This window comes from Lactuca saligna, chromosome 1 (genome assembly GCF_052625555.1).
Source record: "Lactuca saligna cultivar CGN05327 chromosome 1, ASM5262555v1, whole genome shotgun sequence".
NCBI classification, from domain to species: domain Eukaryota; kingdom Viridiplantae; phylum Streptophyta; class Magnoliopsida; order Asterales; family Asteraceae; genus Lactuca; species Lactuca saligna.
In genome coordinates this window covers 68,434,685-68,448,758 of record NC_136417.1, presented here as the reverse complement: position 1 = coordinate 68,448,758, position 14,074 = coordinate 68,434,685, and the positions used below count along the sequence as shown (strand labels likewise).

The window sequence follows — 14,074 nt, the reverse complement described above, 5'->3', positions numbered from 1 at the left end:
CACTTTACAGCGCGGACTCTCTGAGTCCACGCATCGACTCGTCGAGTCCGGTCATTAATCCGAATAAGAATTCGCGATCCTACTCGGCGATTCTGAGCGTCTACTTGTCGAGTCCCTTCATTAAACTCAAAATAGATAACTAAAAATAAGATATTGGGAATCCGGATGTTACAATAATCTTTCCTATAGTCCAACTACAATATTTCCTATTGTAGTCGAAGTATAGATTTTCCTTTTGTAGTCCAACTACAGTCTTTCCTATCATAGTCCAACTACAATCTTTCGTACTCTAGTCCAACTATAGTCTTTCATGTAACTGTTATGTTCTAATTATAGTCGCCAGTATAACTGTTACAGTCCAACTATAATATTTCATACATAAAGTCAGAAAGACAACCTTAGATAAATACTCGAATCCATCAAAGTTTGACCAAAAGTCAAAATTATCAAAAGGTCAACAGTCAAAATCAAAGGCAATGGTCAGGTTAACGACCAGGTGTGTCGAAACCTTCACGTGGCGTTCCACGCCCACAAAAAAGATAAAATAGGCACGTGACGACCCTCCAAGAAGTGTGTCACGCTTTCTGGATTAACATATTCCTTCCTTAAGTCCTTAATCCATTAAGCCAAGGACTGTATCTTTTAGATTTGAATCTTTTAAGGATATTAATGGATAAAGTTTCTAACTTTTTCCAGCTCCAAGGATCAAACACCCAAACTTAACTCTCTAAGGGAGTCCAAAACACTAACCAATATATGTATCACGTATGACTAAAAGGGAATACCATAACTCACTTATTGACACCACAAAGGATTTAGAACACTACCTTAAACAACCTTTAGGGACTTGAAGTTTCCAAATCCATATAAATGTGAAAAAGGGGACCAAAATGACCATAACATCATCTAATCACAAGATCTAAGAAAGAAACACATCAAGCTTGGAACTTTAACACTTACAATGGTCCAAAGAATGAAAAGAAGGTTTGATCCTGCTTCTAATGCACAAAACCACTTTCTTTCTCACCAAGGAACGCTCCAAAAACATCAAGAACACCAAAATGGAAAAAGATGGGCTAGGGTTTCGAATATCTGGGCTTTGGAGGTGGAGGCTGGTGAAATAATACAACCCTAAAAGTTAGAGCCCTTAAATAGGGTCCAAACCCTGATACCTAGGGTTTTGAGTTTTGCGGCGGCGCGCCACACACATCCATTAGTCACTTCGTGCTGTCGCACTTATGGGTTTTTCCCAATAACCTTCATTCTTATATTCCTTTGATTCCTAACTAAGCACGTATGGAAAACAAGCGTTACAACTCTCCTTTACTTTTCTGGATTTCATCCTCGAAATCCTAAAACCAAAAACACTACCATCTTCTTCAAATGGAAATGAAGAACACCAATGATCTCTCAAACACTCACACAAGCTCTCAAAGAACAAGAGGCTAGGATTTCATTTATGAGGATGGAGGCTGAAGAATGGAACAAACCCTAGGAGTTAGTGCCTTTAAATAGTCCTAAGGCCAAATAAAATTAGGGTTTCATTTACCAACTAGAATGCATGAGATATTATGCGCCCAGATAAAGATGCTCATCCTTTGAAGTGTGTCGCAACTCTTGCCTAATATCCTTCATCAAATCATAAATTGATACTTGATATGATTATATATAAAAAAAAGTGAATCACACAAGTCACATATGATTGTCATGTAGATACCTATAGATATCGACTAAAATTTAAGTTTATGTACATATGATTCTCATGTAGATACCGACTAATTTTTGAGTTTATGTAAATATTTTTGTATGATATGCATCAATCATGTAATCAATCAAAGATATTTTCTCTATAGTTGATTATTCTAAAGGGGTTTTAATTATTTGGAACTAATTCTCACATGTGCAAATCTCCACATATCTCCAAAATAATGTAACATGTGTGAAGGTCCACAAAAAAAAAACCTCCAAATATTTATAGTAATAATGTTTTCACAGTTTATTTATATGTCCTATCAAAATGAAAAAAAAAACTATATAAATTAATAAAATATCATTATAAGCATGAAAAACTCTTATAATAATTATGTTCGACTTGTCCGGATGCTTTACACAGGTGTTATAAGGATTATCAATAATGACAGAGAGATGAGTTACTGAGGCAACGTAACATCTTAAAAATCACAACCAATTTAAACTTTCCAAATCAAACCATTTACTAATAAAAGTGTTTACAAAATCAATATTTCCAAAATATTATTTAGAATAGAGTCTCCCAAGATCAACAGTAAAAAAATCAGGATGTGTACGGTTACACATTCGCTTTGCCATGGTCCTTTGAAGTACATGAAACCATAACCAAAAATTGTAAGCTAGAGCTTAGTTCCCCCAAAGTACCACCACACAATACATATATCTTATATAAAAAACTATGATGGGTCCAATCAGTCATCGAACTGGAATACCCACGGGTCCACAACTATCGGGCTAGATTAACCCTGGTCGAATCAGTCATCGGACTGGAATGCCAATATATAGCAGGTCCACTAAGTCATCAGAATGGAATACCAACATACAATGGGCCCACTCATTCATCAGACTAGAATACCCTCGGTCTGTGACTCACACATAGAGCAGTAAAGTCTCAGCCCAACACCATATGTCGACATATAACAAATAACAAACATAATTGACAGACAGATAATCATGTAACCAAAAATCATAGGTAGTCTTACAGATCTATTGGTCTATGCATATCAACAACTATCATATAATCATATAGATCTATCCCCTGCTCAGCATATCAGAAATAAATGTGTTAATAGGATATCAATCCAATGGGTTAGCCTTGATGCCTTCGACCTATAAGCATAGTGAGGAAAACTCACCTCATAGTCTGACGAAAAGTTGAACGACAAACAGCTCCAAATATCGGCTCTACATGCCACCTATTCAACAGATAGAGACCAAGACTCAACTATTGCTCAAAATACCCAAAAATACCCTTAAGTCAAACTTAGTCAGCATTAGTCAAAGTCAAAGTCAAAGTCAACGGGTCGTGAAAAGTCAACCCATACTGCGTACGCCTAGCATACTCGGCTGGTACGCCCCGTGTACACGCGATCCAGATCGGGGATCCCTTAGGCGTACGCCCGCCGTTCGACAGGTTACCCCTAACAAACGCAATGGCTTAAAAACTTCATTTTGAGTACTTATTTCCTTAAGCCACTACGTCGAAATCTCAGTCTTAGTCCAAAATGGCATCCCAAACCATAAAGTTTCCAACTTTATGGTTCTACATGCCTAGATCAAACCCAACAACAAAACCCTAACTTATCTTAACCATTAAAGCTCTTAATGGCTTACATGAAAGAATCTCAGGGGCCAAGATCATATTTTTATGACTCAAGACATGGAAATACGTCTAAAAGGATAGCCCAAACGTTCTATAGCATGTCATACACAAGAAAAGCCATATTTGGGGACACAAACTCATATTATCATCATACAAGCTAGATCTAGCAACTTAATCATCAAGGTGGGACCTTTTTACCTTTTGGAGATGGAGAATGATGCAAGACTTCCAGATCCAAGCTTGCTTCTAGCTTCTAAGGCTCACCACCACCTTCTTCCTCCTTTGGAACACACAAACACACACTTAAAGCTCTCAAAATGCAATAAAGGGGGCTACGATTTGCAAGAAAATGTCTCAAATGATGGAGGTTGGAAATGGGGTGAGGGGATGGGACTTAAGGTTGAATATATATGGTCTAAAACCTTAGGATTATGGTGTGAGTCCAGACGAGTTACGCCGGACTTAGGCATGTTACACACAGCGTACGCCAAACGACGTCTTTTCCCATTAGATGGGCTTACGCCCAACATAGTAGGCTTGAACACCAAACATAGCAGGCTTGAATGCCCAACGTAAGTGCCTTTTGTTCACTTTTTATAAAAATGCCACTATGGGCCATTTTGCAACATTTTCTATGCACAAGGGTTAAAATGCAAATAATCTCCATATTTAAGATCAAAATTAAAAGTACCTCATCATCGGTATGTTACATACACACTATTAGAAATGGGGTGCATGGGATCCACTTGGAACCCAAAAAATTTCATTTTTACTAAAATCTCACCTTAACGACTATTTTTTCAAGAAATACCCCTAATGTTATTTTTTTTTTTTTGCTGAAAAAAAATACTTCAAAATTTTAGAATATTTATATTTTATAGATTTTTATGTATAGTAGACCCCGTTTATTTTAGAATATTTATATTTTCCGTTCTAGGTGTTATACCTAAGCCTACATTGTACCGAAAAGCTTCCCTAATGTTTGATAAGGCCAAAATAGATATCGATGAAACGTATATTATAATAGTGGACCAATATACATGTAGGTTTGATTGATTTGCTTTCAGTCAACCTTTAACCTTTAAGAAAATAAAAATATATATTTGAAGATACCGCTGAGAAGGTAAAAATAGGAGAGAGGGAAGAAATGAAAAGATAAGAAGCTATGAGTATTTATATTATTCATAAAACAATACATAAATTGTCATGGAAGCTTCAATGGAGAGAATAACAAGTTGAATGAGTGTTATAGATTAATCGAACACCAAGAATACAATATGTTTTTTAAGAATGAATTACAAAGAAATGAAATATTATAATTTATGAACATGGATGTAATTAATATGGTTTTTCATTAACTAAGAGCGAAATCATCGAGTTTCTTTTTTTGGAAAAATAGATTTTTATTAAAAAGAATCAGCTAGACAACCAACACAACAATCAAGAAATAGCAAGTTAAGGATTATGAAGTCAGCCAACCCAATTTAATTATGTCTTTCTACTTCTAACATTACACCACAAATAAAATTATGTAACTATTTTATCAAAAAGAACTACCATGATTGGTTTTGTAGATGCAAACAACTGAGCATTCCTGAAAGCCCAAATATGTCACCACAATGAATAAAAAATCATTTCTTTATACCTCTCTCTAACCATAAATTGGAGAACTAAATCAACCACTCTCCATAGCAAGAGACGTCCGGTGTAACGTCGTGTTTGCGTTTAATGATTTCTAAATAGGGTTAGTGAATAATAATGAACAATTATTTAATTAAAGTCATTTTCTTTTAGATTGGCAAGTGAATTAAGTAGGCATTATATAGATGTAAAGGCACTAATAATAATAATAATAATAATAATAATTATTATTATTATTATTATTATTATTATTATTATTATTTATTTATTTATTTATTTATTTATTTGAAATGTGTAGGATATTTAAATCTAGGGTTCATTTTGGTAACTTCTAGAAGTTAATTTGGTTAGATAATTTGTGCATGGGCTATTATTTGAAATCATGCTAAATCCGAGGGACCAAGACTGCCAATTGGTAATTCCCATGTCTTCTTCCTTCCCCATTGACTTTTCTTTACATTGTATTTTCATTAAAAATCATAATTTAAAAAATCATAAATAAATACGACGTCAGATTTCGATGTTTTTTATATTCATAAATTTGTAATCACGACTACTGCAATTTTCATAATATTATTTATTCAAAATAATATTTTTATTATAAATATCATTTAACATAATTCGTTAATTTATAATAAGTTTTTATGCAAATATATAAGCTCATAATATTTGTCCATATAACATGTACGCAATAAATTAACCCTTATATAACCCGAATTACGTACGAAAGATTCATATTTATTAACGATTATCCTATTCGAGGATTTTAATTATCTAATAAAATGAATATCTGTATCCTTAAATATCTGGCACGAATTTCCGGATGTTACACTTGTATCTCCACAAATACATAACCACCCTCAAAAAGTCTCAATCTTTGGTTTCACCGGCTCATGTTCCTAACATACCATCATCCACTCATTTGCAATCATTCTCCTTCATGTCATTATCTTTAGCAACCTCGTTAGCTTCTTCTGGTTCATTACCACCTTCATAGGTTCTTTAGACAGCTCTTTATCTGATCTTGTGGACATAACACACAAGATCAACATATGATGATGACCGGGTAGCAAAAAGTAGAAAACTTATGGAAATCCCCAAAAGCACTCCAATGAAAATGTAGATGATATGATATACCACTTGTTGGGGATCTTAAGGTAGATCAAACCACTACCAAACATATCTCAAAGATATATCAAACACTTGGTCTAGTAGAAAAAATTTAAAACCTAACATTTGAGACAAACTATAGAGTAGGGTGAGGAAAACAATAAAAATGTCTAATAATGAGAGCAATAAATGAAAATGAACAAATATAGAAAACAAATCAATACGAGACACGAGCATTTAGCTTGGTTCTACCATTTACATAATTAATATGATCAACAATCAAACAACTGGAATGCATGTTGAGTTATAGGTGAACGAAATGAAAGACCGAAAACATAGATATACCATGAAGGCATGCACTAATAGAAAGAAAATATGGGAAAGAACTACGCCCATAGATGGTTGGCCATGACATGGCTCTGACATCAAGTCACACAACCATGTCGCCTTGAAGGGGTGAACCTCTAGATCATATGGCATCCATCTAGCAAAAACTTTTTGGGGGGAAATAATGAAAAGAAAAGGAAAAATGATATAAATGTTCTACGAATTTTTTAGGGTTTATCCGTTGAGTCTTTAAAATTTTTATCAAATTTTACGGATCCCTAAACTAGAACATGATCTGCTTTTTAGTCCCTGTCAATCTGTAATAGCCGGTTCAGTGACCTTTTAGACCAAAAAAACTCACATTGTACCCCTATAAAGCCAAAAAAAAAAAAAAATTCAAGGATCAACTCATACAAAAAAAAAAAAAAAAAAAAAAAAAAAAAAAAAAAAAACTCATTTTATTCTAAAGTCGGTTAACACTCAATTCGTATTGATCCCCGAACTTATTTTTTTGGCTTTATATATATAGGGGCATAATATGAGATTTTTTGATCTAAAAGGTTACTGAACCGACTATTACATGTTAACATTGACTAAAATAGCATGTCATATCTTAGTTTAGGGATCCATAAAACCCGACAAAAGCTTTAGGGCTAGAAAATTCGTAGAGCATTTGTGTCATTTTCCTTAAAGGAAATAGTCTAGTTTGTTGCTACATTGTTGTGAGATCATCTAGCGGTGGCTTTATTTTCTCTTTGGCATGTCCAGATGTGATAGTGTATCATACAAAATTTACAAGTTATATGTACATATAGTTATGTATTTGTAATTTGTTTTTAAAATGATATAGCCATCTAGATGAACCACGTATAAACGGGAAAGAGAAAATATGACAAATACACCAAAAACTATAGGATTCCATTCGGTAGTCATATTTTTTATCTTTTGTGGGTATCTTTTGTTGTAAGTTTGTGTGTATAGCCACACATTATGCAAGCAAGTATAAGGTATTACTTTTATCCGTTTTGTTGGGGAAGTTGGTATTATTTTTCTTCTTGTGAATTTGTAGGTGTAAGCTGTGACCGAAAGTATATTTGATGGGGTAACCTTCATCATGTTGCACATATCTTAGATGGATCTTCCTCATCTTCGGTAATATCGATATTAACTAGATTCCAATAAATCAGGTGATTGTGATTTCATTATTCTCGAAAACGAAATTGACATGTATTCAATGTAAAAAGACATGATGATCCTAAATCATTATAGAAATATGAAAATTTGAATTTCTAGTCAATCATTTGAAAAGGCAAAAGGCAAGTTGATCAACTTTCCAACCTTTTTCCGAGTTGATAACCATATAAGGTAATGTCATTTTAAGTAACATACAAGCGGGCGTGTTTGGCATGAAACTTTTGGAGGGTGTTTGGGAGTGCTTTTTTAACTAGAAAATTTTGGAGGGTGTTTGGGAGTGCTTTTTTAACTAGAAAATTGTTTTTAGATAAAAGTGTCTATTTGCTTATAGTGATGGTAAAAAGAGTTTTTTAAAAAGTGTTTGGATAAGCTTTTATAATGAAAAAGTCAATAAGTCAATAAGTTAAAAAGTGTTTGGCTTAAAAAATGCTTTTTGAAGTTATTAAAAAGTGTTTATTGAAGCTTATGGAAAAACTATTCTAAAAAATGCTTTTGAGTTTGCAAAACACTTTTTTTTTGCTTATTAGTTTTTCAAAAAGCCAATAAGTAAATAAGCATTTTTCAAACGCAATCCCAAACACCCCCTTGGAAGCGTTTGGGAGCTTCTAGCTTTTAGTTTTTGACAAAATGCTTTAGTTTAAACAAAAAAATTGTGTTTGATAGTACGAGCGTTTAACTTTTAATTTAAACAAAACGCTTCAAATCTAAAAGTTACTTCATATAGTGTTTAACAAAACACTACTGAATTTTTGAAATCAATTTTCATAATTACCTTTAAAAATATATTTATATATTTATTTATTTTTAATCAGTTGTCATCTTATGTAATTTTATATATTTAAAAAGTTTCCAGTTACTTTTGTCAAACACTCATATAACAAATAAAAGTTACAGCTTCCCGCTATCAGCTATCCGCTAACCGCTTCCAGCTAACAGCTACTTTTGTTAAACACGCCCAAGATTTGTACAAAGATTGATAATATACGGATAGTAGTTTATATCTAATTTAAAGTAAAATATTATATTTGTTCAAAATAATATTTAAATATCACATATATATACATTAAATAAAATTTCAAACTATCCTATTTTGTTAAATGTTTTAAACATTTTTATAATCATTTAATGTCATTATAATTATAAAAAATTGGAATGCCCATAATACCTATCTTGTATCTTATTGGAATACATGATATCTGAATTTTGAAATATATGTGAGAGACCGATGCAGGAGAGAACGATGTGTAGTAGCGATTTTATTTGTCGTATGACAGCGACAACGTCTACGACAGATAACATCAGGGTGAGTGAAGTCTCTCCTAATTATTTTGGAAACTTGTTATATATATATATATGTGTGTGTGTGTGATATTTAGAAATTAGGCATTGCGAATATATTATTTTGTTGTTTATTTAGGACATATATAAAAAATTTCCTATATGAAAATATAATCATACATAATTATTCTAAAATGATTCAAAGGATAACATCAGTTTAAGTGAAGCATTTCCTTCTAAGAACCGACATAATTTATAACAAAAAATTATAATTATCGATAAAAAGACCTGAACTTTTTATTTTCTAAAAATCATACGAAGAATAACATCAAGTAAACGTCATTGTTATGGTTAGAGATGAAAGTCTATCAATTTACTTATTGTTTGAGGCTATATTTTTCTTCGTATCTATTTACTTATCATTTGAGGATATACTCTTCTTAAATGAGCTCCATAAAAATGTCTTTTCTTATTGAGAAACAAAGTTGAGGATGTCGAAAATCGTCCAAAGTATATTAGTTACATTACCAAATTTTTATTCTTATAAGTTAACATGAATTTTGTAATTGGATATAAATAATTAGTTATTCACAAACTTTTTAGAAATTAAATAAAAGTTAACAGTAAATTACAAGAATTATTACTCGTGTTTGCCAAAAGCTATGGATATATTCCAGATTTTCATTTCATTTGCTGCATCATTAGTCACTAAAGTTTCATTTTGCTACTATTTTAGTCTATTATAAGTAAATCTAACACTTCATAGTCCCTATTAACACATCATCAAGTGCTATCCTCACATCATTTGCGCATTGTGCACCTAATGTGATGACATAACTTTGGTCATCTCCCCTTCTCTCTCTCTTATGTATCTTGAAAACACTTATTTTCTTTTCTCCTTTTTTCATACTTCATCTTATTCATTTGTCTTTTTCCCCATTGTGCACTTATAGTCTTCACAAAACAAAACACACATTGTCATTGAAACTTAAATGGAGAGAAAAACAAGTGAAGAATATGAAAAGACCCAACTTACTACAAATGGTACAATTTACCTTTTTCTTATTCAACTTTTAAACTTGTCATTTACCCAAGGTGAGTTACACAAACAAAACTTGGTAAAAAAAAAAAAACAAATTGTACATTTTCTGATTTTCACACATCATGTGCAAGTTTTCTCCATTTCCATCGACTATAATCATTCTCACACTCCAAATTTCAAAACCTTTATTCCCTCCCCTACCCCCTACACCTTTCCAAAAATGGCAAGGTGACTTGATATTCATCAAAACATTAAATGAAAAACTCCATCTACAAAACCAACATCGTTACTTAACACACCAAAACCAAAATTACAAAAATACTTTAAAAGAAAAAGAAAACTAAAATCAACAAAATTACAAAATTACAAAATCCTCATTTTTCAAACCTACCACAATAAACATCATGTCCAACATATTCCACACTCACAATTCTTCCATCAAAAACCCTTCCATGTAAACAATGAGCTGCCATTGTAGAAGCTTCTATTCTTTTATACTCCACCAACACACAACCACCCTCAAACCTCTCCTCCACCACCACGCCACCACCATCACCGCCGCCAGTAGGAGCCGCCACATCTTCAGGCGGCGGCTCTTTATCTGGGCTTGTAGACAACACCTTGGTTGGCTTCACAACATTAACCGATTTCACCATGCCAAACCTACAACACATCACATTACATTCAAAACTAAGCAAAAAGACGAAAATACCCTCCACTGAAAATAGGGTTGTGATGAGGTTAGACCTGGAACACTCGAGGCGTACATCTTCTACTATTTCTTCAAATTCTTGTTCAGAGAGTGACGATAGGCTCTGTGGGTCCACCTATTTAGTTAAAATAAATAAATAATGAGTTATTTAAATAAATTTAACTATTTATTTAAATAATAAAAGAAAATAGATTCTAAATTTAACATACCAAATTATTGAGCTTGAGGACTTGTGTTTGTTTCTGGAGAAGCGGTTGTGCGTGTGCAGGTGTACCATAAAACGGGTGGTCATTGTCTCCATGATTTTTTTCCTAATGATGTTTATTAAATATGAGGGGCAAAATTGGAATTATATAATGAAGAAAATGAGATTTTAGTTTTTAGTTTTACCATTGAAGAAGTATTATCTGGAGTTGCTTGAGTTACAGTCAAGAGTTGACCACCCAATTTCATTCCATTAAGACCAACACATGCTTTGATAGTCACTGATTGATCAACATACTGTGTGATTCAAAGGGCAAAATCGTCAATTCAAATATAACCATAAATACAAACGGAATAGAAACTAATTAACTATATTTATATACCTCAAGGAAAGCACATGGAGTAGTCTCAAGATCTGAATTATGCTCAAAATGGAAAGCTTTTAAAGGTCCAAAAGCACTAGCAATCTCCATAATCTGTGAATCATATAATTTGTACATTATTTATAAAAAAGATAATTGAGTTTTTTTTTTTTTTTTTTAAATGTAGAAATAGTTTGTTACCATTTGAGAAGTAATAATCTTTGAAATCCCACCAATGAAAATCTGATATTTTTCAAGAAACAAAAATGAGAAATAACAATATTGATTTTTTAATAAAAAATAAAAATAAAAAGTAGATTGCTATAAAAAATCTAAAAATTTTCCAAAGTGAACCTTATTAGGAGAATCTTGAACAATGTTTTTAACTGAAAAAGCTCCTCCAGCTACAGCTACAGGCTGCTTCTCTAACACACCAGTCTGCATGAAAATAGCAACTGTCTGAAAACCTGCTAACATAAATAGTAACCACATAAACAAGAAACTATTTATAAAATAAAATAAATAAATAAATACTATATTACTAAAAGATTTACAAATCTACATTCATACATAAGAATGATATATGCCAAATACAAGATCTTGTTTTGGCATTTAGCTATTAGAATTTAGAAACCATAAAGGAAAAGGTTATCAGTCTTACAGTGGCTTCAACATAGTCTTTAGGGCGTCTGATTTTAAGAATATTGCCATTGAAAGACCTTCCATCAAAGCTTAAAGCAGTAGAAGCATCTTCAGGTGTGAGAAATTCCACAAGAGCTTGACACTTATCCTTATTCACCTTCAGTAAAACCATAATAACCAAAAACTCCATTTCCACTTTCATAAAAACATGCAAAATAAAATAGAGACACTTACAATGCAGCTAATACATGGATTAGTGCTCTGAAGATGATTTAAACCATAAGGTCGAAGATAACCACTAAGCCACTCCACTACAGCTGCTTCAGAGGCTGAAGATGGCAGGTTTTCTACATAAATCCTTCTTTTAGGTCTTGTTGCTTGAGTCAACTGAACAGAGTCAACTGATGTATTCATCAATGAAGGAAATGAAAGAACTCCAAATGTTGGCTTTGGAATTGGAACACTTGGAGTAAGGGGAACCATGTTAGGGAGTTCAATTTTGTTTAATGACATCAAATTTGGAAGAAAAGAAGTCAATGGATTAGGAGTTTTTGATTCGATCTTCACAGGTGATGATTCAGTTGGAGATGGAGCTTCGTTTCTTCTCTTTCTTGGTGAATAGCCACCAAGGCGACTTACAGATGAATCGTGTCTTTTAGGTTTGTTGATTGATCCATTGTTTGATACCCTTTTTCTGTCAAGATTGGGATCGAATCTTCCTGCTTTTGAAGAATGTGAGGAGGATAACATTTCTTCATGATCTTTCACATCATGTAATCTTGGTTTATTTCCCTTTGGTGAAGGTGAATTTGACCTTCTTTTCTCTCTCTCATGTCTTTTTCTTGATTCAAGTTTCTTGTCTCTATTTCTCTCATCGTATCCATTTTGATTCAGCCTGTTGAGATGTTCAGATTTCCCTCTATTCCTCTCAATATTTCTGTCCCTTTCTTTTACTGAAGAATCTTTACCATGTCTCTTTTCATGTTCACTACCAAAGTCATGAACACCCCTTTCTTTTCTTCTATCTTTTGTGTTATCACTACCAGCCTTTGATCTTCTTTGAAGATCGACACTTTCTTTGTGTTCACCTTCTACTCTTTTTTGGTCTTCCCTCATGGATTTGTTCTCTTTTGTTCTTGAAGTTACAGTTAAGGGTTCATTAGGAGCAGGTTGTTCATCCCTTTGTCTGTGTCTATCAGATTCTACACGACCAGAGACACTTTCGGCTTCTTTAGGGTAGACTATCTCTGAAGCAAGTCGTTGATCTTCAACATTTACAGATAGCTTTTTGTTTTTCCTTCTAAGCATTATCTCATCGAAGCTATAAGGTCTTGTTCTTGCAGCTGTGCCATCAATGAAGTGACTCTGTGAGATCTCGTATCTGTTTGAGTACTTTTCCTTGTGCCCTAGAGGCTTTCTCATCGTGCTTGAGGCTTATTGTTCGATAGTCATTAACTATTTAACTCTCATTTAAAACCCTAGCCCTGCAGTTAAAAGGAATGTAATGATCAGAAAGAATACAATAGAGTGTAACAGAAATGAACCATCCATCATACAGGATTGACACGATAAACCACGAACCAAAAAACCCTAAAATAAAACACAAATTTTTTTATGGTATCGCGATTTCTGATCTTAGAAAATGTTTCGATCGAGAAAAACTCGACACAACAAGAATCAACGGCATAGTTCCGCCAATCTTCAAAAGAAATGTTCAATGTTTCTATAAATATATTAGGAACCAATACCAGTAATGGTAATATAAAGTTAATGAAGAGGAACGAAGAACAGAATATACTTTTAGGAGTAAGAAGATTCAATATGTTACCTGTAAGCTAAGATACGAAGGGGCGTCTGCGTCACCGTCGTCTTCGCCGGCGGCGGTTTGAAGTCCTATGGTAGGTTACTGTTACGTCGCCTTGTTTCCAACAGAACTTATCCCTGCTGCCTGTTTGGCCGTAATCACCTAGGTTCGAGTTATTCTGATGAATGACAATTCAGGTACTTGTACTTTTCTTAATTTGCTATTTCAGGCAAACATTTCACTTTTTACCACCAAATTCGCTTCAAGTTCAATTAATTAGTTAAATTGACCCCATCTAACTTAAAGATGGCTTAATAGCAAATAAAGAGAGGTCTTCTTAACCAAGGGTGAATGGTAAAACTAGGTATCCGATTTTGGAATCGGAACCCATTGTGGAACTACAAGT

General features: G+C 33.2%; 1 protein-coding gene across 1 annotated transcript; it reads right to left on the bottom strand.

Moving 5' to 3' along the window:
* Positions 1–10,214: 10,214 nt before the first annotated feature.
* On the bottom strand, positions 10,215–13,849 carry LOC145039267 (RNA-binding (RRM/RBD/RNP motifs) family protein). Its single transcript, XM_078987342.1, has 10 exons — positions 13,693–13,849; positions 12,099–13,348; positions 11,884–12,021; positions 11,577–11,660; positions 11,424–11,465; positions 11,244–11,336; positions 11,047–11,157; positions 10,866–10,967; positions 10,692–10,771; positions 10,215–10,607 (listed from the first exon to the last, which is right to left on the bottom strand). Exons 2-10 carry the CDS (start codon positions 13,284–13,286, stop codon positions 10,319–10,321), a joined length of 2,127 nt encoding a protein of 708 aa, XP_078843468.1. The 5' UTR covers positions 13,287–13,348; positions 13,693–13,849; the 3' UTR covers positions 10,215–10,318.
* Between the last annotated feature and the right edge of the window lie 225 nt (positions 13,850–14,074).

Bases quoted from the DNA above. Each gene is read 5' to 3' on its own strand.
- LOC145039267 (XM_078987342.1), bottom strand. From the start codon at position 13,286: ATGAGAAAGCCTCTAGGGCACAAGGAAAAGTACTCAAACAGATACGAG. The intron at 10,968-11,046 runs GTAAAACTAAAA...AAACATCATTAG, and splicing joins CAGATAATACTTCTTCAATG to GAAAAAAATCATGGAGACAA. The intron at 10,608-10,691 runs GTCTAACCTCAT...GATGTGTTGTAG, and splicing joins GTACGCCTCGAGTGTTCCAG to GTTTGGCATGGTGAAATCGG.